This window comes from Cyprinodon tularosa, unplaced genomic scaffold, assembly GCF_016077235.1.
Source record: "Cyprinodon tularosa strain WSP-4 unplaced genomic scaffold, ASM1607723v1 ctg572, whole genome shotgun sequence".
Lineage (NCBI taxonomy): Eukaryota > Metazoa > Chordata > Actinopteri > Cyprinodontiformes > Cyprinodontidae > Cyprinodon > Cyprinodon tularosa.
The window spans coordinates 183,706-206,252 of NW_024039310.1; the positions used below are offsets into that span (position 1 = coordinate 183,706).

Sequence of the window (22,547 nt, forward strand, 5' to 3'; positions counted from 1 at the left end):
CAGAAAGTCACACTTTAAAAGTATTTTCTGGCTTTGTTACTTTAGACCTTAGTGAGTAGCTTTTGGTTTTAGGGTGCAAATTGAAGACAGCTACCTAATCACTATAGAGAAACATCAGGAGCCAACTCTTAATGAAAAACAGAACAGAGGTCACTTGGAGGGCTTACCTGTTACTAAGGTTGTAGGTGTTGTTGTGTTAAACCAAGTTGTGGCCTCAGTTGTTGAATCTGAGAAATTATATCAAGTTCATAATAGTTGTTAATTATCAGTTTCTTTGCTCTGTTTTCAAATTAGGCCAAATGTTCAGAAATTTCCCTTTTTTAATCTATAAATCACTATATCAATAGCAAACACACTGTACAGTAAGAAGCTGCAGAATGATCATTACGTTTTTTAATTGTCCTGTTAAGCTAACTCACAGTGAGAAGTCTAATAAAAAACAAACAAACCCAAGATTGTAATAAAGCTCTTACTAATCGCAGCTGTTGTTGCATTAGTGGCAATTAAAGTTGTCACATCAAGTGTTGTATATATGACAAAAGGAAAATAAATATATTGTATTTAGTGACGGAAATTGGTACGTTTGATTCAAAATATCAATAAATTCTTAATCAAGACTTCAAGAGAATGTCGGCAAGCTTTATTTCAATTACATTTTGGTAAATTTATTTAAAATAAACCAAGTGCAATCAGAATACTGTATCTATTGTGAGTGAACATAAACATAATTTCAAATTTACATCTGACAATCAGCGTTATTTGGCTTTTTTGGGGGTAAAAACTGCCTAATTTAAAATCTTACAAATGTCATGGAAACAAGTTCTAAGTTTAGTAAAAAAATAAAAATAATACTAGATTAACAGGGCTGGTGATATGAAATCCTGAAAAGCACCATATGGTGGCAGCTTAAAGTGAATTTTGGCAAAGCAAGTTCATCATCAAACTGAGCACCTCCTTAGAAATGGTTACTTAGATGAAGCAGACTAATAACCAGAGAATAAAGAGCCACACTAACATAAAAGGCCCTTACTTGTCACTGAGGACGTCATGGGTTGTGGTGTAGTAGTTGTTGCATTAGTAAAAACAGGCAATGAATCTGAAAGAGAGGAAAGTATTAGAGCTGACTGTCTGAACCATAGATATCAACTGATTAGAAGTTACAGTTGTTGGTTCTGTTGTTGGTGCTAAACCTAAAAAGATATACTGGCAATGTTTCCCTATTGTGGAAAATAATGTTTATTTATCCTAGATATCAACACTCTTGACCAAATTATAGATAGACCTTGTTTTTTGTCCAATTCAGGTACATCTAAGTTGATTTTAGCTGTGAATTAATTTGTACGGTAACCTTTAGATAAGAAGGACTGAAAAATAAGCAGAAAGTCACACTTTAAAAGTATTTTCTGGCTTTGTTACTTTAGACCTTAGTGATTAGCTTTTGGTTTTAGGCTGCTAATTGAAGACAGCTACCTAATCACTATAGAGAAACATCAGGAGCCAACTCTTAATGAAAAACAGAACAGAGGTCACTTGGAGGGCTTACCTGTTACTAAGGTTGTAGGTGTTGTTGTGTTAAACCCAGTTGTGGCCTCAGTTGTTGAATCTGAGAAATTATATCAAGTTCATAATAGTTGTTAATAATCAGTTTCTTTGTTCTTTTTTTCAATCACTCCAAATATTCAACAATTTCCCTTTTTGTTAATCTATAAATCACTATATAAATAGCATACACACTGCACAGTAAGAAGCTGCAGAATGATCATTACGTTTTTTAATTGTCCTGTTAAGCTAACTCACAGTGAGAAGTCTAATAAAAAAAAAAAAAACAAGATTCTAATGACTGTTTAGTAATTAGTAAATATATATAAAATAACCCAACTGCCATCAATTGCATTATCTATTGTGAGTGGAATGTAAAATAAATTCAAATTTCAATCTGAAAATCTATTTTTTTTTTTTTTTTTTGCTTGTTTTGGGGTAAAAACTGCCCAATTTAAAATCTTAGAAATGTCATGAAAACCTATTCTATGTTTGATAAAATACAAAATAAAACTCAAACCAGATTAACATGACTGGTGATAACAAGTTCATCATCAAACCGAGCATCTCCTTAGAAATGGTTACTTAGATGAAGCAGACTAATAACCAGAGAATAAAGAGCCACACTAACATAAAAGGCCCTTACTTGTCACTGAGGACGTCATGGGTTGTGGTGTAGTAGTTGTCGCATTAGTAAAAACAGGCAATGAATCTGAAAGAGAGGAAAGCATTAGAGCTGACTGTCTGAACCATAGATATCAACTGATTAGAAGTTACAGTTGTTGGTTCTGTAGTTGTTGGTGCTAAACCTAAAAAGATATACTGGCAATGTTTCCCTATTGTGGAAAATAATGTTTATTTATCCTAGATATTAACACTCTTGACCAAATTATAGATAGACCTTGTTTTTTGTCCAAGTCAGGTACATCTAAGTTGATTTTAGCTGTGACTTAATTTGTACGGTAACCTTTAGATAAGAAGGACTGAAAAATAAGCAGAAAGTCACACTTTAAAAGTATTTTCTGGCTTTCTTACTTTAACTCTTAATGAAAAACTTAACAGAGGTCACTTAGATGGCTTACCTGTTACTAGGGTTGTAGGTGCTGTTGTGTTAAACCCAGTTGAGGCCTCAGTTGTTGAATCTGAGAAATTATATCAAGTTCATAATAGTTGTTAATTATCAGTTTCTTTGTTCTTTTTTCAAATCAGGCCAAATATTCAGAAATTTCAAATAACAAAAACACTGTACAGTAAGAAGCTACAGAATGATCTGATAAAGGTTTAAATTAATGTATATTGCATAAATTATATACGGTGAAAAACATCAAGGAACATTTTCTATATTTTTACTGATACTGTATAATAATTAAATATCCGAGACCCAAAAAATACTATTTTCATTTGTGAAGTTAGTTAGTTAAATTATGTTTTCTATGTATGTTATAACAATACGTTTTTATCAGGAAATCTTTGGAGGGAGTTCAAGATTAGGATCATGGCAACCTCAAAGACCTTATGCTCATTTGCAAAGATGAACTGGCAAGAAATTCTCTTGGTCGCATTTAAATATTCAGCAATATTGTAGGAAGGGTTTTATGGCATTAATACAGTTAACTTTTTAATATAGTGTTAAGTAGGGTACAAATAAGTTTCATTTAACAGAAAAAAACAGTCTAAATAAATAAAAAAACTCAGGGGATTTAAAAACTTTGGATTTAAATTTATTTTTGTTTTGAGATAATTAAGATATGAGGAAAGAGCAAGCAGCAATATAGTCTGCTGGTGTTTCCTATATGTAATTATTGGTTTTAACCTTGTTTAGGTCCTGGAAACACTAAGTTAGCAGGTTCAGCGGACCTGAAGGGTATTTATGGTTTTAAAAAATTCTGTTTTCAGAGGTCAAAAAGCCTAGATTTAGACAGCAATCCTAGGAGCTCAATATGTAATTCTATTCAAAAACCCATCCTGCATTATGCATCTGTTCCTGGCACTGCTTTTTTAGTCCTTCCTTCTACACTTCCCTGTTTCTTCTCCTGCCAATCCTCATCGGCCAAAAAGTTACTTAGAGTATGTTCTAGCAATGGTCTTGGTTATATCAGCTAGGTCAAATCCAGCTTTTATTGCTTACAGCAATTTTAGCTCTACTAAGCCTATAAAATAAGCCAAAGAGAGACCAGTTTGGTATGCAACACTCATACCACAGGCCCACACCCCCTGGGAGGGGGAACCTTCAATTTGTCCAGATGTGATACCACTTAGCTTTATCAAGTTGAATTGTTAAACAAAATTCAAACGTTTTGGTGATTGACCTGGTAGAGACACATCTGTCTTTTGTTGTTTCTATATTGAAACTGGAAGGTTATACTCATATCTCCCTTTATTATGCAAAATGTCACATTGACACAAGTTGATGTTACTGTTCCACCAGTAGCCACAAGGGCAGCAACAATGTTTTATGGATTTGGTTTGGCCTTAAACAGGCTGGTTTGGGAATCCTCCCTAATTTAAACAAACAGCCCAATCACATTTATGACTAAAGTCTAAATAGATTTCAAATCACCAACTCAGACACACATATATGGTGTTCAGTATAGCATGGTCAACATGTTGTCAACCCAAACACAGCAAATACTTCAAGCTGTAGCCTAGAATTAGCGACATTCTTAGAGTAAATTTTTTAGAAAACCTTACTTGTAAAAGTAATTGTATCAGATGCATTAGTGGTAGCTTGGGTTGAACCTGTAGGAGAGTAAGTGTTGCAACTGACAGAGATCTTCTGAAGTTTGCACTTTAAAACTGAGAAGCTGATCCTTTCTTTAGGTACTCACTTGTCACAGTTGTTGAGGCTTGAGTTGTAGCACCTGGAGTTGAAGCTGTGGGGAAAAAAATTATATATTTACATGAGAAATGTAGAAAACTCATTAAATATGGTGACCAAGTAAGAAAGTTAGCAACTTTGCATTGAACTTTCCATTCTGCATTCTATTATTAGTGTTTCATTGTTGTTGGTTTTTTTTTTGTCAGCTCTGCAGACCGCTGATAACAGGGACTGCCTTTCTGAAGTGACATCAGTCACAAACAGATCAATGAGAACCTCCCCCCTGTGAACTACTTCTGTTAAATTGTTAAATTTTTTCCGTCAAGAATTTAATCAGTCAATCAATGATCCTATCAACCCAACGGAGCAACTGGGGTCAGTCATCAAAGCCTTAGCTACCTCCAGCTTATGAGAAGGTTAGTGGCTTTGATTCAGTGTACCCTCAACACCGCCGAGTTGTTCCTGGTCACTAACCCTGCTAACCCTGAAATGCAAGGATCTGCTATTCTCATGATGTTTCAATCAAATCATTCTTTAGGGTGTTCAATCCCATTCTATCAAGTGGAAAGGCTTCAACAAGATTATTCACCATCAGACAGAACAGGCATGCTGTGACCTAAAGTAAATTTCGGCTTGTATACACTCTGTGTACAAAATGACAATAAAAACTGTCTAAGTTTAAGTCACTATGAAATCGATTTTCATATAACGGCAGCAGACAGTAATTGGAACGGGGAGGATCTGAGTGCATTATCGCAATAGAAATCCTTACCTGTCAAAGCTGTTGTATTTGTTGTAGCATTAGTGGCAGCTTGTGTTGAAGCTGTTGGTGAAAACAAAACTTTTCAAACTAAATTTTACAGTATTAAACAACTTTCATAAACAATTCTATCTTTATTACAGCAATGTCTAGCAAACCATCATTTTATTATAGCTAGGGACTTACTTCCAAAAGTTGAGGCTGTAGTAGCAGAATCTGAAGTTGAAGCTGTAAACAATTTATAGTTTTAAACAGTTTGATTTTTGCATGATTATTTGTTTCTTTTTTTTTGTTTGTCTGATTCATTAACGCCATACTTCTGTCTGATTGAAAATAAATTCTGAGTCATTGTTGCCTCTTTTAGTGCTGGAGACATACATTGCGGCCAATTCCATTTGTAAGACCATCTTTTCATGAGCTGGAGTGCCCTATTTGTTTTGTCTCTCCTACTGCACTTGTGAATGTCGTCCGCCAAGCCTACAGAGCAGAGCGCCACCGACTGCTGAAAGTTGTGAACTCCCGCTCTATTCCTGGGCAGGAATCGGGGGGGAGGCCATTTGTGTTTCTGCATCATGGGCATCCCAAAGCACATTCACCAGATTCTACAATGTCCAAGTAACTACCCTTGATCTCATGGGAGAGGTTGTTCTGTGAGGTTTTGCTAGGCTCTCTCAGTGAGGCATGTGCTCAGGATTCCTAGTGACATTGTTATTATTGGTCATTCACTGCTTTCTACAACAGCCTCTAGCAGTTAGCAGTGATGAAATAAAATGAAAGTTACATACTAATATCCATTCAAAATGGCCCTTCCTAATCAAATACCAGCCGAATGGCAGCAGGCTCCCCTGCAACTCCCAGCAATTTCCCCTCAAACTTCCACCCACTAGAGTGACCCCCTTTACCGAATTATCAGATCATAATGTCCACAAATCATGACAGAAAGAATATTTTAGTACAAAGATTGATGTTTAAAAAGGAATTGTAGGGGCCAGCCAAGGAACCATCATGGAAAGTGGGGAAATGTTTAATTGCTTCCACTGTATGTAGCTACAGTTCTATAAATCCTGCAGACCCACCAGAGCTTCTCTGTCACACAGAATCCATGCTTCTGTGAACAGATTCTGTTGGCACAGGGCCTCAGATGACACCATCATATATATCTCTTGAGTGGTCATCCAGGGTGTCACAGGTAACTCGAGGCATGTTTATTTGTATAGCACAATTCACTACATGGATAGTTCAGATTTCTTTACATGAATTAGCTAACAAAATTAAATTAGTGCAGTAGTAATTAAAGAAGAGTTTTTGGACCTCCCCTTTAAGCCCAGTGAGAACATACACTATATTGCCAAAAGTATTTGCTCACCTGCCTTGACTCACATATGAGCTTAAGTGACATCCCGTTCCTAATCCATAGGGTTCAATATGACGTCGGTCCACCCTTTGCAGCTAGAACAGCTTCAACTCTTCTGGGAAGGCTGTCCACAAGGTTTAGGAGTGTGTTTATGGGAATTTTTGACCATTCTTCCAGAAGCGCATTTGTGAGGTCGCACACTGATGTCGGACGAGAAGGCCTGGCTCTCAGTCTCCGCTCTAATTCATCCCAAAGGTGTTCTATCGGGTTGAGGTCAGGACTCTGTGCAGGCCAGTCAAGTTCATCCACACCAGACTCTGTCATCCATGTCTTTATGGACCTTGCTTTGTGCACTGGTGCACAGTCATGTTGGAAGAGGAAGGGGCCAGCTCCAAACTGTTCCCACAAAGTTGGGAGCATGGAATTGTCCAAAATGTCTTGGTATGCTGAAGCATTCAGAGTTCCTTTCCTTGGAACTAAGGGGCCAAGCCCAGCTCCTGAAAAACAACCCCACACCATAATCCCCCCTTCACCAAACTTTACACTTGGCACAATGCAGTCAGACAAGTACCGTTCTCCTGGCAACCGCCAAACCCAGACCCGTCCATCAGATTGCCAGATGGAGAAGCGCGATTCGTCACTCCAGAGAACGCGTCTCCACTGCTCTAGAGTCCAGTGGCGGCGTGCTTTACACCACCGCATCCGACGCTTTGCATTGCACTTGGTGATGTATGGCTTGGATGCAGCTGCTCGACCATGGAAACCCATTCCATGAAGCTCTCTGCGCACTGTTCTTGAGCTAATCTGAAGGCCACATGAAGTTTGGAGGTCTGTAGTGATTGACTCTGCAGAAAGTTGGCGACCTCTTCGCACTATGCGCTTCAGCATCCGCTGACCCCGCTCCGTCAGTTTACGTGGCCTACCACTTCGTGGCTGAGTTGCTGTCGTTCCCAAACACTTCCATTTTCTTATAATACAGCTGACAGTTGACTGTGGAATATTTAGGAGCGAGGAAATTTCACGACTGGATTTGTTGCACAGGTGGCATCCTATCACAGTTCCACGCTGGAATTCACTGAGCTCCTGAGAGCGACCCATTCTTTCACAAATGTTTGTAAAAACAGTCTGCATGCCTAGGTGCTTGAATTTATACACCTGTGGCCATGGAAGTGATTGGAACACCTGATTCCAATAATTTGGATGGGTGAGCAAATACTTTTGGCAATATAGTGTACTTGAACATGAAGGACTTACTGTTAACGAAAGGTGTAATGGTTGTTGTCCCTGCAAGAATAAAAACACATTCCAGCAAAGTACTAGATCAATAAAAAAAACTTTTTAGACAGAAAATGTGTTTCTATTTAAGATATTTGTATTTCTATTTCACAGACAAATCCAAACTTGTTCCTTTTTGTACTTTCTCAAAATGTCTCATCAGTATTATAAAACAGCATTGAACTTATTTGATATAAAAAACAACAGAACCATTCCAAAAAGTTTAAAAACAATCCACTGGACTTTGTTTCAAAGTTTGAAGACGTTTCACTTCCCATCCAGGAAGCTTTTTCAATTCAAAATATCAGAAATAGCGTTGAGGTTGAGACTTTATAGGGTGGACCAAACACAAAACCTTGTTTTGACTTAGAAAGCAAAGCAGAATCATCAAATACACCAATTGAAGAAGTATGGTTGTGTTTCATACCAATAGTAGTTTGCATCCGACAGGTATCAAGTTCTGTTTTAAAAAGGAAGAGCGAATTTCAGAACGGACCACTGTTATTGGAAGTAAGAAAACTATTAATGAAAAAGTTATAAAATATGTGCACTTACCTGACAGTGGCTGGCAATAAGTATCATTTGGAGGAAGAGCATTGATGCATCTACAGGTATTGTCCTGAATGTTGCTGCATTCGCCAAAAGTGGAGCACATGTCACAAGGCCAGGCATACTGATCCTCACATCTGCACTGGTAGGTTGTATTATTGGGGAAACAAACTGAAAGCAAGACAGATTGTTTAAAAACAACAACAAAAAAAGATAAATCAAATTACACTACATTTTATCTAGTGTGCCATAGTGGCAGTTATTACCTGTAGAAATCTTAAGATCAGAGATCTGTAGGTCATTGTTAATGCTAATGGTGAAGCTGAGGTTTCGTATCTTTCCTACAGCTGCATCATCTGTGGTTTTCAGCTCAATAAACAGGTTGTATTGATGGGTTACATGCTTAGCTGCAAAGAGAAACATTTAAAGCAAATGTGTATATAAGTATATTCTGGTTTCAGAGTGCTTATATTGAAAATGTGATGACAGGAATTAATACATGACAAAATAAAAGCATAAATATGTGACAAAATAAAAGCCTGAATATTCTGAATCCTAATGCTCGGATTACAATGAACTTAAGGATAAAGAAATGAAGCATCGATACTTTTGACAAATGGGTTGACAGAATCTTTACAATCACCAGTTAACTGCAGAAATTGCAACACCTCCTCAACTGCCCCTTCAATAAGTCTAATCAGGCTCCCAGAGGTCAACTGAACCCCTGGTCCCTATTCATTCAGCTGCTGTGCTGATGCTTGGGAAACATAGAAGCTCTAAGAAAAGTAATAAGTAATTTTTGAACGGTAGGAGGAAACAGAAGACTAAATACTCAGAAAAGACCCAGCAAAGAATTTAAAGCAGAAACCTTCCACCTGTGAGGCGGCAATGCTAACTAACGATCCAACAGAAAAACAAAAGAAAGAAAAACGAGTATTTAAATAAAAGTCTCTGAGTTCTGAGCAGCTTGATAATGTGCTTTCACATATAATACGTGACAGATAGAAGTGCAAACACATTAGATTCATTATAGAGCAATAAAAACATCTAAAGCGTTTGAAAAAAATAACACTAAACTATCTTCCAAGAAAATGTACTACAGTGATCAGCTATATTCTCTCACTTGTTGCAGCTGTTGTTGAAGCTATTGAAGTGTTCCTGGCTGTGAATGTGGTAAGTAAAAAAATCAGTGAGATATATCAATATTGTTGTAAAATAATTTGATTGGATGAAAAAAAAAAAGATTCACTTAATTTTTATTACTTACTGGGAACTTGGAATGTTGTATTAATTGGAGGTGTAGGAGTGGTTGACTCTGCAGATACATTTTGGACAAATAAACATTGTAGAAGCTGTAAATATGAGGTTTTCTTTACAACTCAGCAACAAACATCAGAATTTGTAAACGACATTTCACTTTCCATCCAGGAAGCTTTTCCATTCATTCTATAGCATTTAAATGAAAAAGCTTACTGGATGGAAAGTGAAACGCATTAAAACTTGGAAAATCAACTCCAGTAGATCGGGTTTTTTTGGAATTACAGTTCTATATCATTTATGACACTTTGTAAAGTCTGAAAAGATAAAGACAAAAAGGGAGAAAGTGAATGCATATGGATAGTGCCATTACTCTCAAAATATGCCTCACTACATAGTAGGCTCCCTCAGTTTAATTCAGTTTCATTTATAGTGCCAATTGAAAACACATATCATCCAATGTACTTTACAAAGACATTTCAAACAGATCATTCAGCTGAGAAAATAAGTATGTCTACGAGGGAAAAAAGGGAGTAAGACTGACAAAAAAATTAAAGGTCTATCATCTTCTGTAAATTAGCTGCATTCATGGCTCTTTTTAGCAAGGAAATAGTCACAATAAAAGCTGAGCCCATAGCTATGTATATACCAGAGAAATGGGAGAAAGCACTGACAAAAAATTCCAGTTCTGTCATCTTCAACTCAAGATGCTGATGGTGGCAGCGCAGCTGATTTTTCTACCCCAGGTTGCTGTTCACAGCCAAACAGAACCAGACCAGATAAAAGATGAAGTTTTAGTTTTTCTCTCTGTGCCAACTAACTGAAAAACACTGTTTGAATTAAAACTACTAAGGATACAATAAATTAAATATGCTTCTTCAGCAGCATATGGTGCTGTTTCACACATTTCATGTTGGTTTAGAATTTACCATAGATTTTCAAAACATATTACGTGGCAGCAAAAAGACAAAAAACAAACCCAAATATTCTTTAGTAACTAGAAGCCTTAACAGAATCTGAGAGTAGATTTTTTCAGGTTTAAAAGCATCTTTTGGTCAGAGAATCTAGCGATCTGACCAGGTTATTCCATTTAATGGAGAAATCACATCAAGTTTTTTACCAAATCCAACTGAACTCACTGTATTGATCCAGAGACTGGCAGTACTGTCCATCAGCAGGAATGCCATTAATGCATCCACAAGTGTCTCCAGTTATGTTGTCACATGATCCATATGTTTGACACTGGTCACATGACCAACGATACTGATCCTCACATCTGCACTGGTAACCACCGCCGATTGGAGAGCAAACTGGGGGAAAAACAGTTCAGTTACAGCAGGTCTGATTAGATAGGTGGAGAGTTCACTTTGAAACTGAGATCTTCTTCACAACTTCTGGATATATGGAAACAAATACAAACTCATTTGCTTCATGCATATATTTTTTGGATTATCATGCTTAAATAAATCACTGTCTATCATTTAACAGTATAATGGTAAATCTTTGAATCTATTGGTCTTACCGGTAGAGATGTTAACATCAGAGATCTCTATGTTGCTGTTGATGCTGATGGGGTAGCTGATTTTCCTCAGTTCTCTAACAGCTTCAACATCTGTACTGTTCAGCTCAACATGAAGAATGTAGAGATAAACAAATGGTGGGGCTGTAGGGAGTGAAATTAAAAATGAGATTTAGGACAAAAGTTAGAGTGGGTAAAGTGTTTCTATTTCAGATTATTACAGTTCTATATCATTTATGTATTAAAACGACTATCTTACGTGCTGTTGTGGTATCTGAGCAATTTGTAAAGTCTGTAAATATAAAGACAAAGAAGGAGAGACTGAATGCATATAGATACATAGATAATGGCATTACTCTCAATATGTGCTTCACTCTATATTGGGTTTCCTCAGCTTGATTCACTTTAATTTAGTTTATTACATAATGTCAAATCAAAACACACGTAATACAAAATACTTTACAGAGTCAATACAAACTGATCAGTGTGATTGGTTCAACGTTTTCTGTCTAAAGAAAACTAGCTGATTTTTTTCCCCAGGTTGCTGTTCACAGCCAAACAGAACCAGACCAGATAAAATATGAAGTTCAAGATTTTCTCTCTGTGCCAATTAACTGAAAAACACTGTTTGAATTAAAACTACCGTATTTTCACGACTATAAAGCGCACTTAAACGTCTTTTTTTTCCCTCAAAATGTGCGGTGCGCCCTTTGGTGCGGTGCGCCCTATGTGTGTTGTAGCTGCGACTTTTGAGACCACCTCATTGAGGAGATGATGAAAGAGTGGCTGAATGTAAGGAGACCAGGTGTTTTTTTTCCACTCATCACCATCGCTGTTAATATGTAACTCCATGCGTGCCCATCTCACAGCTGATGTGAAAAACATGGGGAAACAAATTAACGCTGTGCTCGCTGTTCAACCGCTCGACATCGGTGTGAACCGGACCCAGCAGGTGCAGCAGAAGCAGCGAGTTTACATGCAAAGTCAATGGTTGACGCGCGTATAGGCACAGCAAAAGGTCCCGCAGCGCGTTTTGAGCAGCAGGCGCTGTGCGTCGGGAGCGTTTAAGCATCTGAGGCGCCGCCAACACGCTGCTGCTGCTCGAGATGGAAAAATTTAAGTTTTGCTGCTGGACGCGCCGCATCAACCAATCAGAGAAGCTGATGTGGGAGCTGACAGCGAGACAGACACAGCGCTCTGATGACATATGATATTAAGGCAAATGAAAAAGGCTGGATGGATGAGGAGATGATGAAAGCGTGGCTGAGGCAGGTGTATGTAAGGAGACCAGGTGGTTTTTTTCACGCATCACCATCGCTGTTAATCTGTGACTGCGTGCCCATCTCACAGCCGATGTGAAAAAAAAAAAAAAGGTGATTCAAATGAACGCTGTTCTTGCCGTTATCCCGGGAGGTCTGACAAAGGAACTTTAACCGCTCGACGTCGGTGTGAACCGGCCGTTCAAAGTAAGGCTGCGAGCGGCGTGGCAGCGATGAATGACCGACGGAGACCACAGTTTCAGGATAAGTGGAAGGCAGCGGCGGGCAAGTTACGCCACCGTTTGCGGATGGATTGTAGATGCTTGGACTAACGTGTCTGCTGGCTCTGTTGTTCAAGCTTTCGCAAAAGCCAGCATTATTTCTGAGGAGCCGCCCGGCACGGAAAGTGACTCTGACAGGGAAGAAGGGGAAATTGGCATGTCTGATTTAGCGCAGCTGTTTAATTCAGAAACAGAGGATGATGACTTTGATAGGTTTGATTAATACTTTGTAATAAATACATGAATAAAGCACAATCATACTCAGTTTTGCTCCCGCTCTATTTTTCTACCTGAAAACTTAATTCAACAGCAGCCTCTGGGCCGGGTCTCCTCCGGTTTCACCGCGGCGGCTGGCAGGTGTTTTTTCATCTAAATAATCTAAATCTTGCAGCTATATTTGCTGTGATCAGTGGGAATAAAGTAGTTTTAATATGTTTTTAAGTGAGAACGTCCACCTGAAAACTTCATAATTGCAGTCAGTTCATCCAGATTATTATCCTGCCTATACTATTTCTGTCGGAGGCGCTCAGACCCCCACATACCAGCGGTACACCGACAGTAGAAATCCCTTCAACAGCAGCCTCTGGGCCGGGTCTCCTCCGGGTTCACTCGGTGGCTGGCAGGTGTTTTTCATCTAAATAATCTAAACTGCAGGCACCAGGATACCGGTAATAAAAGAGAACATATTCCGTCGGCAGGTTTCAGGAGTTTAATTTAATTTAGAAGTGATCACAGTACTCTGTCATCTGCGATGTGTCTGTCTCACGGCCAGCTCCCAGGTTTGATTAATACTTTGTAATAAATACATGAATAAAGCACAGTCATACTCAGTTTTGCCCCCGCTGTATTTTTAAATACGCAGTAGAGGTATTTAAACGTAGTAGAGGACATGTACCTGTATATAAAAAACGTGCCCTATAGTCCGGTGCGCCTTATGTGTGTGTTAAATACAGAAATGGGACACATAACTGAGAGTGCGCTTTTTAGTACGGTGCGCCTTATGGTCATGAAAATACGGTACTAAGGATACAATAAATTAAATATGCTTCTTCAGCAGCAGATGGTGCTGTTTCACACATTTCATGTTAGATTAGAATTGACCATGGAGGTACAAAACATATTGTTGCAAAGAAACTACATAAAACAAACAAATATTCTTTAGTAACTAGAAGCCTTAACAGAATCTGACAGTCCATTCCTTCAGGGCGAAACATATCTTTGCCTTAGAGAATCTAGTGATCTGATCAGGTTATTCCATTTAATGGAGAAATCACATCAAGGTGTTTACCAACTCCAACTGAACTCACTGTATTGATCCAGAGACTGGCAGTACTGTCCATCAGCAGGAATGCCATTAATGCATCCACAAGTGTCTCCAGTTATGTTGTCACATGACCCATATGTTTGACACTGGTCACATGACCAACGATACTGATCCTCACATCTGCACTGGTAACCACCGCCGATTGGAGAGCAAACTGGAGGAGAAACAGTTCAGTTACAGCAGGTGTGATTAGATAGGTGGAAAGTTCACTTTGAAACTGAGATCTTCTTCACAACTTCTGGATATATGGAAACAAATACAAACTCATTTGTTCTTGCATATGTGTTTTGGTTTATGATGCATAAATAAATTAATATCTAACTATTATTTAACAGTATAATAGTAAATCTTTGAATCTATTGGTCTTACCGGTAGAGATGTTAACATCAGAGATCTCTATGTAGCTGTTGATGCTGATGGGGTAGCTGATTTTACTCAGTTCTATAACAGCTGCAACATCTGTACTGTTCAGCTCAACATGAAGAATGTAGAGATAAACAAATGGTGGGGCTGCAGGGAGTGAAATTAAAATGAGATGTAGGAGAAAAGTTAGAGTGGGTAAAGTGTTTCTATTTCAGATTAATACAGTTCTATATCATTTATGTATTAAAACGACTATCTTACGTGCTGTTGTGGTATCTGAGCAATTTGTAAAGTCTGTAAAGATAAAGACAAAGAAGGAGAGACTGAATGCATATAGATACATAGATAATGGCATTACTCTCAATATGTGCTTCACTCTATATTGGGTTTCCTCAGCTTGATTCACTTTAATTTACTTTATTACATAATGTCAATTCAAAACAAACGTAATACAAAATACTTTACAGAGTCAATACAAACTGATCAGTGTGATTGGTTCAACGTTTTCTGTCTAAAGAAAACTAGCTGATTTTTTTCCCCAGGTTGCTGTTCACAGCCAAACAGAACCAGACCAGATAAAATATGAAGTTCAAGATTTTCTCTCTGTGCCAATTAACTGAAAAACACTGTTTGAATTAAAACTACCGTATTTTCACGACTATAAGGCGCACTTAAACGTCTTTTTTTCCCTCAAAATGTGCGGTGCGCCCTTTGGTGCGGTGCGCCCTATGTGTGTTGTAACTGCGACTTTTGAGACCACCTCATTGAGGAGATGATGAAAGAGTGGCTGAATGTAAGGAGACCAGCTGTTTTTTTTCCACCCCTCACCATCGCTGTTAATATGTAACTCCATTCATGCCCATCTCACAGCTGATGTGAAAAACATGGTGAAACAAATTAACGCTGTGCTCGCTGTTCAACCGCTCGACATCGGTGTGAACCGGACCCAGCAGGTGCAGCAGAAGCAGCGAGTTTACATGCAAAGTCAATGGTTGACGCGCGTATAGGCACAGCAAAAGGTCCCGCAGCACGTTTTGAGCAGCAGGCGCTGTGCGTCGGGAGCGTTTAAGTATCTGAGGCGCCGCCAACACGCTGCTGCTGCTCGAGATGGAAAAATTTAAGTTTTGCTGCTGGACGCGCCGCATCAACCAATCAGAGAAGCTGATCTGGGAGCTGACAGCGAGACAGACACAGCGCTCTGATGACATATGATATTAACGCAAATGAAAAAGGCTGGATGAATGAGGAGATGATGAAAGCCTGGCTGAGGCAGGTGTATGTAAGGAGACCAGGTGGTTTTTTCCACGCATCACCATCGCTGTTAATCTGTGACTGCGTGCCCATCTCACAGCTGATGTGAAAAAAAAAAAAAGGTGAATCAAATGAACGCTGTGTTCGCCGTTATCCCGGGGGGTCTGACAAAGGAACTTTAACCGCTCGACGTCGGTGTGAACCGGCCGTTCAAAGTAAGGCTGCGAGCGGCGTGGCAGCGATGAATGACCGACGGAGACCACAGTTTCAGGATAAGTGGAAGGCAGCGCCGGGCAAGTTACGCCACCGTTTGCGGATGGATTGTAGATGCTTGGACTAACGTGTCTGCTGGCTCTGTTGTTCAAGCTTTCGCAAAAGCCAGCATTATTTCTGAGGAGCCGCCCGGCACGGAAAGTGACTCTGACAGGGAAGAAGGGGAAATTGGCATGTCTGATTTAGCGCAGCTGTTTAATTCAGAAACAGAGGATGATGACTTTGATGGGTTTGATTAATACTTTGTAATAAATACATGAATAAAGCACAATCATACTCAGTTTTGCTCCCGCTCTATTTTTCTACCTGAAAACTTAATTCAACAGCAGCCTCTGGGCCGGGTCTCCTCCGGTTTCACCGCGGCGGCTGGCAGGTGTTTTTCATCTAAATAATCTAAATCTTGCAGCTATATTTGCTGTGATCAGTGGGAATAAAGTAGTTTTAATATGTTTTTAAGTGAGAAAGACCACCTGAAAACTTCATAATTGCAGTCAGTTCATCCAGATTATTATCCTGCCTATACTATTTCTGTCGGAGGCGCTCAGACCCCCACATACCAGCGGTACACCGACAGTAGAAATCCCTTCAACAGCAGCCTCTGGGCCGGGTCTCCTCCGGGTTCACCGCGGTGGCTGGCAGGTGTTTTTCATCTAAATAATCTAAACTGCAGGCACCAGGATACCGGTAATAAAAGCGAACATATTCCGTCGGCAGGTTTCAGGAGTTTAATTTAATTTAGAAGTGATCACAGTACTCTGTCATCTGCGATGTGTCTGTCTCACGGCCAGCTCCCAGGTTTGATTAATATTTTGTAATAAATACATGAATAAAGCACAGTCATACTCAGTTTTGCCCCCGCTGTATTTTTAAATACGCAGTAGAGGTATTTAAACGTAGTAGAGGACATGTACCTGTATATAAAAAACGCGCCCTATAGTCCGGTGCGCCTTATGTGTGTGTTAAATACAGAATTGGGACACATAACTGAGAGTGCGCTTTTTAGTACGGTGCGCCTTTTGGTCGTGAAAATACGGTACTAAGGATACAATAAATTAAATATGCTTCTTCAGCAGCAGATGGTGCTGTTTCACACATTTCATGTTAGATTAGAATAGACCATGGAGGTACAAAATTTATTGTTGCAAAGAAACTACATAAAACAAACAAATATTCTTTAGTAACTAGATGCCTTAACAAAGTCTAACAGTAGATTCCTTCAGGGCTAAAAACATCTCTTGCTGAGAGAATCTAGTGATCTGATGAGGTTTAATGGAGAAATCACATCAAGGTTTTTACCAACTCCAACTGAACTCACTATATTGATCCAGAGACTGGCAGTACTGTCCATCAGCAGGAATGCCATTAATGCATCCACAAGTGTCTCCAGTTATGTTGTCACATGATCCATATGTTTGACACTGGTCACATGACCAACGATACTGATCCTCACATCTGCACTGGTAACCACCGCCGATTGGAGAGCAAACTGGAGGAGAAACAGTTCAGTTACAGCAGGTCTGATTAGATAGGTGGAAAGTTCACTTTGAAACTGAGATCTTCTTCACAACTTCTGGATATATGGAAACAAATACAAACTCATTTTCTTCATGCAAATTTTTTTTGGTTTATCATGCATAAATAAATCAATGTCTACCATTTAACAGTATAATAGTACATCTTTGAATCTATTGGTCTTACCGGTAGTGATGTTAACATCAGAGATCTCTATGTAGCTGTTGATGCTGATGGGGTAGCTGATTTTCCTCAGTTCTCTAACAGCTTCAACATCTGTACTGTTCAGCTCAACATGAAGAATGTAGAGATAAACAAATGGTGGGGCTGTAGGGAGTGAAATTAAAAATGAGATTTAGGACAAAAGTTAGAGTGGGTAAAGTGTTTCTATTTCAGATTATTACAGTTCTATATCATTTATGTATTAAAACGACTATCTTACGTGCTGTTGTGGTATCTGAGCAATTTGTAAAGTCTGTAAAGATAAAGACAAAGAAGGTGAGACTGAATGCATATAGATACATAGATGATGGTATTACTCTCAATATGTGCTTCACTCTATATTGGGTTTCCTCAGCTTGATTCACTTTAATTTACTTTATTACATAATGTCAAATCAAAACACACGTAATACAAAATACTTTACAGAGTCAATACAAACTGATCAGTGTGATTGGTTCAACGTTTTCTGTCTAAAGAAAACTAGCTGATTTTTCTCCCCCAGGTTGCTGTTCACTGCCAAACAGAACCAGACCAGATAAAATATGAAGTTTTTGTTTTTCTCTCTGTGCCAATTAACTGAAAAACACTGTTTGTATCAAACTACTAAGGATACAATAAATTAAATATGCTTCTTCAGCAGCAGATGGTGCTGTTTCACACATTTCATGTTAGATTAGAATTGACCATGGAGGTACAAAACATATTTTTGCAAAGAAACTACATAAAAACAAACAAATATTCTTTAGTAACTAGAAGCCTTAACAAAGTCTAACAGTAGATTCCTTCAGGGCTAAAAGCATCTCTTGCTGAGAGAATCTAGTGATCTGATCGGGTAATTCAATTTAAAGGAGAAATCACATCAAAGTTTTTACCAACTTCAACTGAACTCACTGTATTGATCCAGAGACTGGCAGTACTGTCCATCAGCAGGAATGCCATTAATGCATCCACAAGTGTCTCCAGTTATGTTGTCACATGATCCATATGTTTGACACTGGTCACATGACCAACGATACTGATCCTCACATCTGCACTGGTAACCACCGCCGATTGGAGAGCAAACTGGAGGAAAAACATTAGATAGATAATATTACAACAGGATCACTCCAAATGGGAACTCTCTTTTAAGTTTTATATGGTCTTGGGAACAATATCTTTCATATAATTTCTTACCTGTAGTGAAGGCAATCTGTGTGACATTCACTACAGTGTTTGTAGTAAAAGCGCTCCCATTGTTCAGAAGAATTCTGAGGAAATCCACTGTTGCAACATCTGTTACATTCAGCTCCACATCAATTTCATATTCAGTCTGAACAAGCAACTCTGTAAGATATTGGAAAAGGAGAAATTTGTACATCAAAGACCTTGTTCGGGGACTGTCCTTAGATAAACCTATCAGTCCAAATTTTAGAAACTGAAACAGTTTATTACTTGTATTCTAAAACAGGAGCACACACACACACACACACACACAATTCTCTCACTCTCTTTGCTGGGCCTTTCTATTGACTTCTATTTATTTCAATTTATAGCCTAACCATGACCCTTACCCTTACCATTACAGGTTCATACCTAACCCTAACCCCAACCTAAATTAATTTCATAGCTTAGTCCGAAACCTGATCCCTGACTCAAAAACAATTATTCCCCACAATGTGCTATTTTCCCTTAAAATGGGCCATACAATGTATTAAACACAAGAGCACACACACACATATCTTCTAATTTAATGTAAATGTTAATTTATTGCATTTAATTTCCATTCAGTTTCCATCGTGCTTATCCCAAGCGGGGTCGCGAGGGGTGCTGGTGCTTATCTCCAGCTATCTACAGGCGACAGGCAGGGTCCATCCTGAAGAGGTCACCAGTCCATCGCAGGGCAACACAGAGACAAACAAGACAAACAGCCATTCGCGCGCACACTCACACCTGAGGAGAATTTAGAATAACTTTTAGTTTAACTCATTACATTTTCTACGTAGCTCATCTACGGGAGTGGCTGCATTGCGCTTGGATCCCAGAGGTTCTGAATTTAAGGCCCACTCCCAAAGACTGCGCTGCAAAAACAATCCAGAAATAAGTAAAAAATGGCTTAAATTAAGTATATTTAGCCTTAATTTGAGCAGGTAAATAAGATGATTTGCCAATGGAATGAGTATTTTCACTCTTAAAATAAGATAGTTAGATAATATTTACTTGAAATAAGACGATAAAATAGTTTTTTCTTATTTTAAAAGGAAATTGTCTTGTTCCATTGGCAAAGTGTCTTACTTATCTCCTCAAATCAAGGAAAAACACACTTATTTTAAGAAAAAATAACTTATTGAGATTTATATTTTTTGCAGTGTGCCATTCTGGGTCCCTGAGCAAGACCCTTAACCCCACACTTCTCCCCGGACACTGCACAATGTCAGCCCACTGCTCCCCAAATGCAGAGATTGAATTTTGTTGCTCTGTACTTGTGGCAGTGTAATGACAATAAAGCTGAATTCTAAACTGGGGACGGCATACATTCAGAAAATAACCCCAAGATGACAATAAAGAAGAAGGCTTTAGACAGGCAGCAGAGGAGCTAGGATGTAAGATATCAGAAGCTATTGGCATCACAACATGTAAATAAGGATATAGACAGCAAAACTTATATCCACTTAAATTCACTTACTATAAGTGTTTCACTATAATCTGACCCAGTACAGAATATTTTCATGTGTCATTTTTAGTTGTATTCATGCATGTAAAAAATATTATTACTATTGAAGATTAAAGGATTACTAATTTTCGCAAACTGTAATATATATGGAGGAGGCACATGTGTCACAGTATTTCCATCTATAATTGAGCCATGCTAACCTGATATTAGCTGACAGGATGAGCCATCAGCTGGGAATCCTTTGATGCATGTACAGATACCACCTGATATAGAGTCACACGCTCCATATGTGATGCAGGTGCTGTACGGCCAAGCAAACTGCTCTTCACACTCACATTGGAAGCCAGCATCAGTGGAGACACAAACTGTGTGTGAGAATGTTAAACATAAATGCTATATACTGTATCAGTGATATAGATGTTTTTTTGTCAACAAACCATCTCAGAAGTAACACTCACCTGTAGTGACAGTAATATCTTGGATCTCTGTGACGTTATCAATTTCCAGAGGAAAGCTGGTAGCATTCAGGTTTGATAGGAGCTGCTCATAGTTTTCTGCATTTGATGTATTTATTAAGATGCTTGCTGTGTAAATCCCAGGGTCCAAAAGAACTGCAATAGTTAATGTTTGAAATTTATATCTATTCTTTTCTACAATCAAATAATATTTTGGTAGTCCCTATTTTCATAACATTAGGATTAATCAAGCCTTTTACTGCTTCAAACTAACCATTCCTCTTCTGTCGTGTGTGAGAAAGAAAGGCTTCACCATGTGGTTCCTGGAACAACAGAATCATTTCCTTGTTATTTATATGGAACATGAACCTGTGTGATCGTGAACAACTCCCGCATTCTGTGTTTACTGTTGCAAGTAAATAAAGTGGGCTTACTAGAAAATCCAAGACTGGAGAGTGAAAATGAAAGTTGAAGTTTCCTTTTTCCAAGACGAGCAGTGTTACCAGGAGGACTAAGATGGTCAAGATCCTCTTGTTTATTGCCATTCCTTTAGAAAATATTTCAGGTTAATGCTGAAGAAACAAAACAAAAGACAAAAAACCCACAAAGCCATTAAACATTTGACACACAGAAATATCACCTGACTATTAATAAAAAAAAATTACGTTACTTTTTACAATTTAATTTACACACCTAAAGTATCTATAATAACTATACCATATCAGCTTCCTCAACAGAAAATAAATGAACAGCTGTCACAGTAGAATATAATGATAAATGGATATTATGACCAATTTGACCTAAAAAGGTAAACACTGTCCACTACAAAAGTAATAAAACAATCAGTAAAACTGCTACAAAGAGTAATAATTGCATCATAAAGTTCATATGTAATGATGGGGGAGTGCAGGCCCAGTGGTTAGGGCTTAGAGTTTGGAGTTTGAAACCCATTCCCACAGACTGCCACTCTGGGTCTCTGAGCAAGACCCTTAAGCCCCAGGCACTGCACAGTGGCAGCTCACTGCTCCCCAAAGGGGAAAGGTTAAATGCAAAGAGGTAATTTCTCCATTGTAAGACCAATAAAGTTCAATTTATTTATTTTTACTTTTTATTTTATTAGCCATCTAAGTGATAACATACATAGATTACTGTTGCGAAGTGCAGCTGAAACAGAACTGGCTTAACTTAAAACGGTCTTGTCATGTACTATGACTAAAAATTCATAATGCCTTTTGTCGTGTCCTTTCTGACAGGGCAGACCCTTACAAATGTTTTATTAAAAGCAAAGGAGAAAAGCTTTGCTTTCACAAGTGGAGCATTTTTCCAAATCGTCATCGACCTCAAAACCCATCCATGCAGAGAAGGGCCAACGCAATCCAAAGACTTTAAAACACCAGTACATAAATTTTGCTGCATACAAAGATTTTCCTATCAGTCATTGTCGGCTGTGATGAGAATAAGAATGGCTGAGTTGTCTGAGAACTCCTGAAGGTGAGGGCCAGGGGAGTAGATGGAGAAGGTACTGTGTAGCAGGTGAACAGAAAAGATGTGAGAACTTCCCCCAGTGTTGGTCCCTGTACTGCGGACCATGGGCGTGCACACATAGACACTAGGTGGGGCTAAAGCACTAGGAAGTTTGCCCTTTATCAATGAAAATGCCCTTTTGAAACTCGTTTTTTTTTTATTATTATTAATATTATTAAGATTTTACTGAGGTCGGTTTTGAAATGATCTTTTGAAAACCTGAGCCATTAAAAACGACTGAAACAATGCCCCGAAATAAGCCACCTCCTTGCGCACACCCGACCAGCCTATCTCTCTCTCCCTTTTTCACGTGAGCTCGCGCGGTCGCCCGCAGGGCATGCCAGATGTGCAGCATCATAGCA

The 22,547-nt window shown here is 38.7% G+C and overlaps 1 protein-coding gene across 1 annotated transcript in view; it reads right to left on the bottom strand.

Annotated features, from left to right (window-relative positions):
- Positions 1-20,938, bottom strand: part of LOC119797162 (mucin-2-like) — a 51,868-nt gene extending 30,930 nt beyond the window's left edge. The window contains exons 1-27 of the mRNA XM_038306120.1: positions 20,922-20,938; positions 20,665-20,720; positions 20,407-20,571; positions 18,730-18,879; positions 18,448-18,618; positions 17,777-17,809; positions 17,521-17,661; positions 17,138-17,308; positions 14,560-14,592; positions 14,305-14,445; positions 13,919-14,089; positions 11,331-11,363; positions 11,075-11,215; positions 10,692-10,862; positions 9,563-9,610; positions 9,419-9,457; positions 8,562-8,702; positions 8,302-8,466; positions 8,174-8,206; positions 7,726-7,755; positions 5,304-5,345; positions 5,130-5,180; positions 2,622-2,681; positions 2,186-2,251; positions 1,544-1,603; positions 1,031-1,096; positions 168-227 (exon numbers count right to left, since the gene is read on the bottom strand). Coding sequence (XP_038162048.1) covers positions 168-227; positions 1,031-1,096; positions 1,544-1,603; positions 2,186-2,251; positions 2,622-2,681; positions 5,130-5,180; positions 5,304-5,345; positions 7,726-7,755; positions 8,174-8,206; positions 8,302-8,466; positions 8,562-8,702; positions 9,419-9,457; positions 9,563-9,610; positions 10,692-10,862; positions 11,075-11,215; positions 11,331-11,363; positions 13,919-14,089; positions 14,305-14,445; positions 14,560-14,592; positions 17,138-17,308; positions 17,521-17,661; positions 17,777-17,809; positions 18,448-18,618; positions 18,730-18,879; positions 20,407-20,571; positions 20,665-20,720; positions 20,922-20,938 — 2,455 coding nt within the window. The remainder of the gene's footprint in view (positions 1-167; positions 228-1,030; positions 1,097-1,543; positions 1,604-2,185; positions 2,252-2,621; positions 2,682-5,129; positions 5,181-5,303; positions 5,346-7,725; positions 7,756-8,173; positions 8,207-8,301; positions 8,467-8,561; positions 8,703-9,418; positions 9,458-9,562; positions 9,611-10,691; positions 10,863-11,074; positions 11,216-11,330; positions 11,364-13,918; positions 14,090-14,304; positions 14,446-14,559; positions 14,593-17,137; positions 17,309-17,520; positions 17,662-17,776; positions 17,810-18,447; positions 18,619-18,729; positions 18,880-20,406; positions 20,572-20,664; positions 20,721-20,921) is intronic.
- Between the last annotated feature and the right edge of the window lie 1,609 nt (positions 20,939-22,547).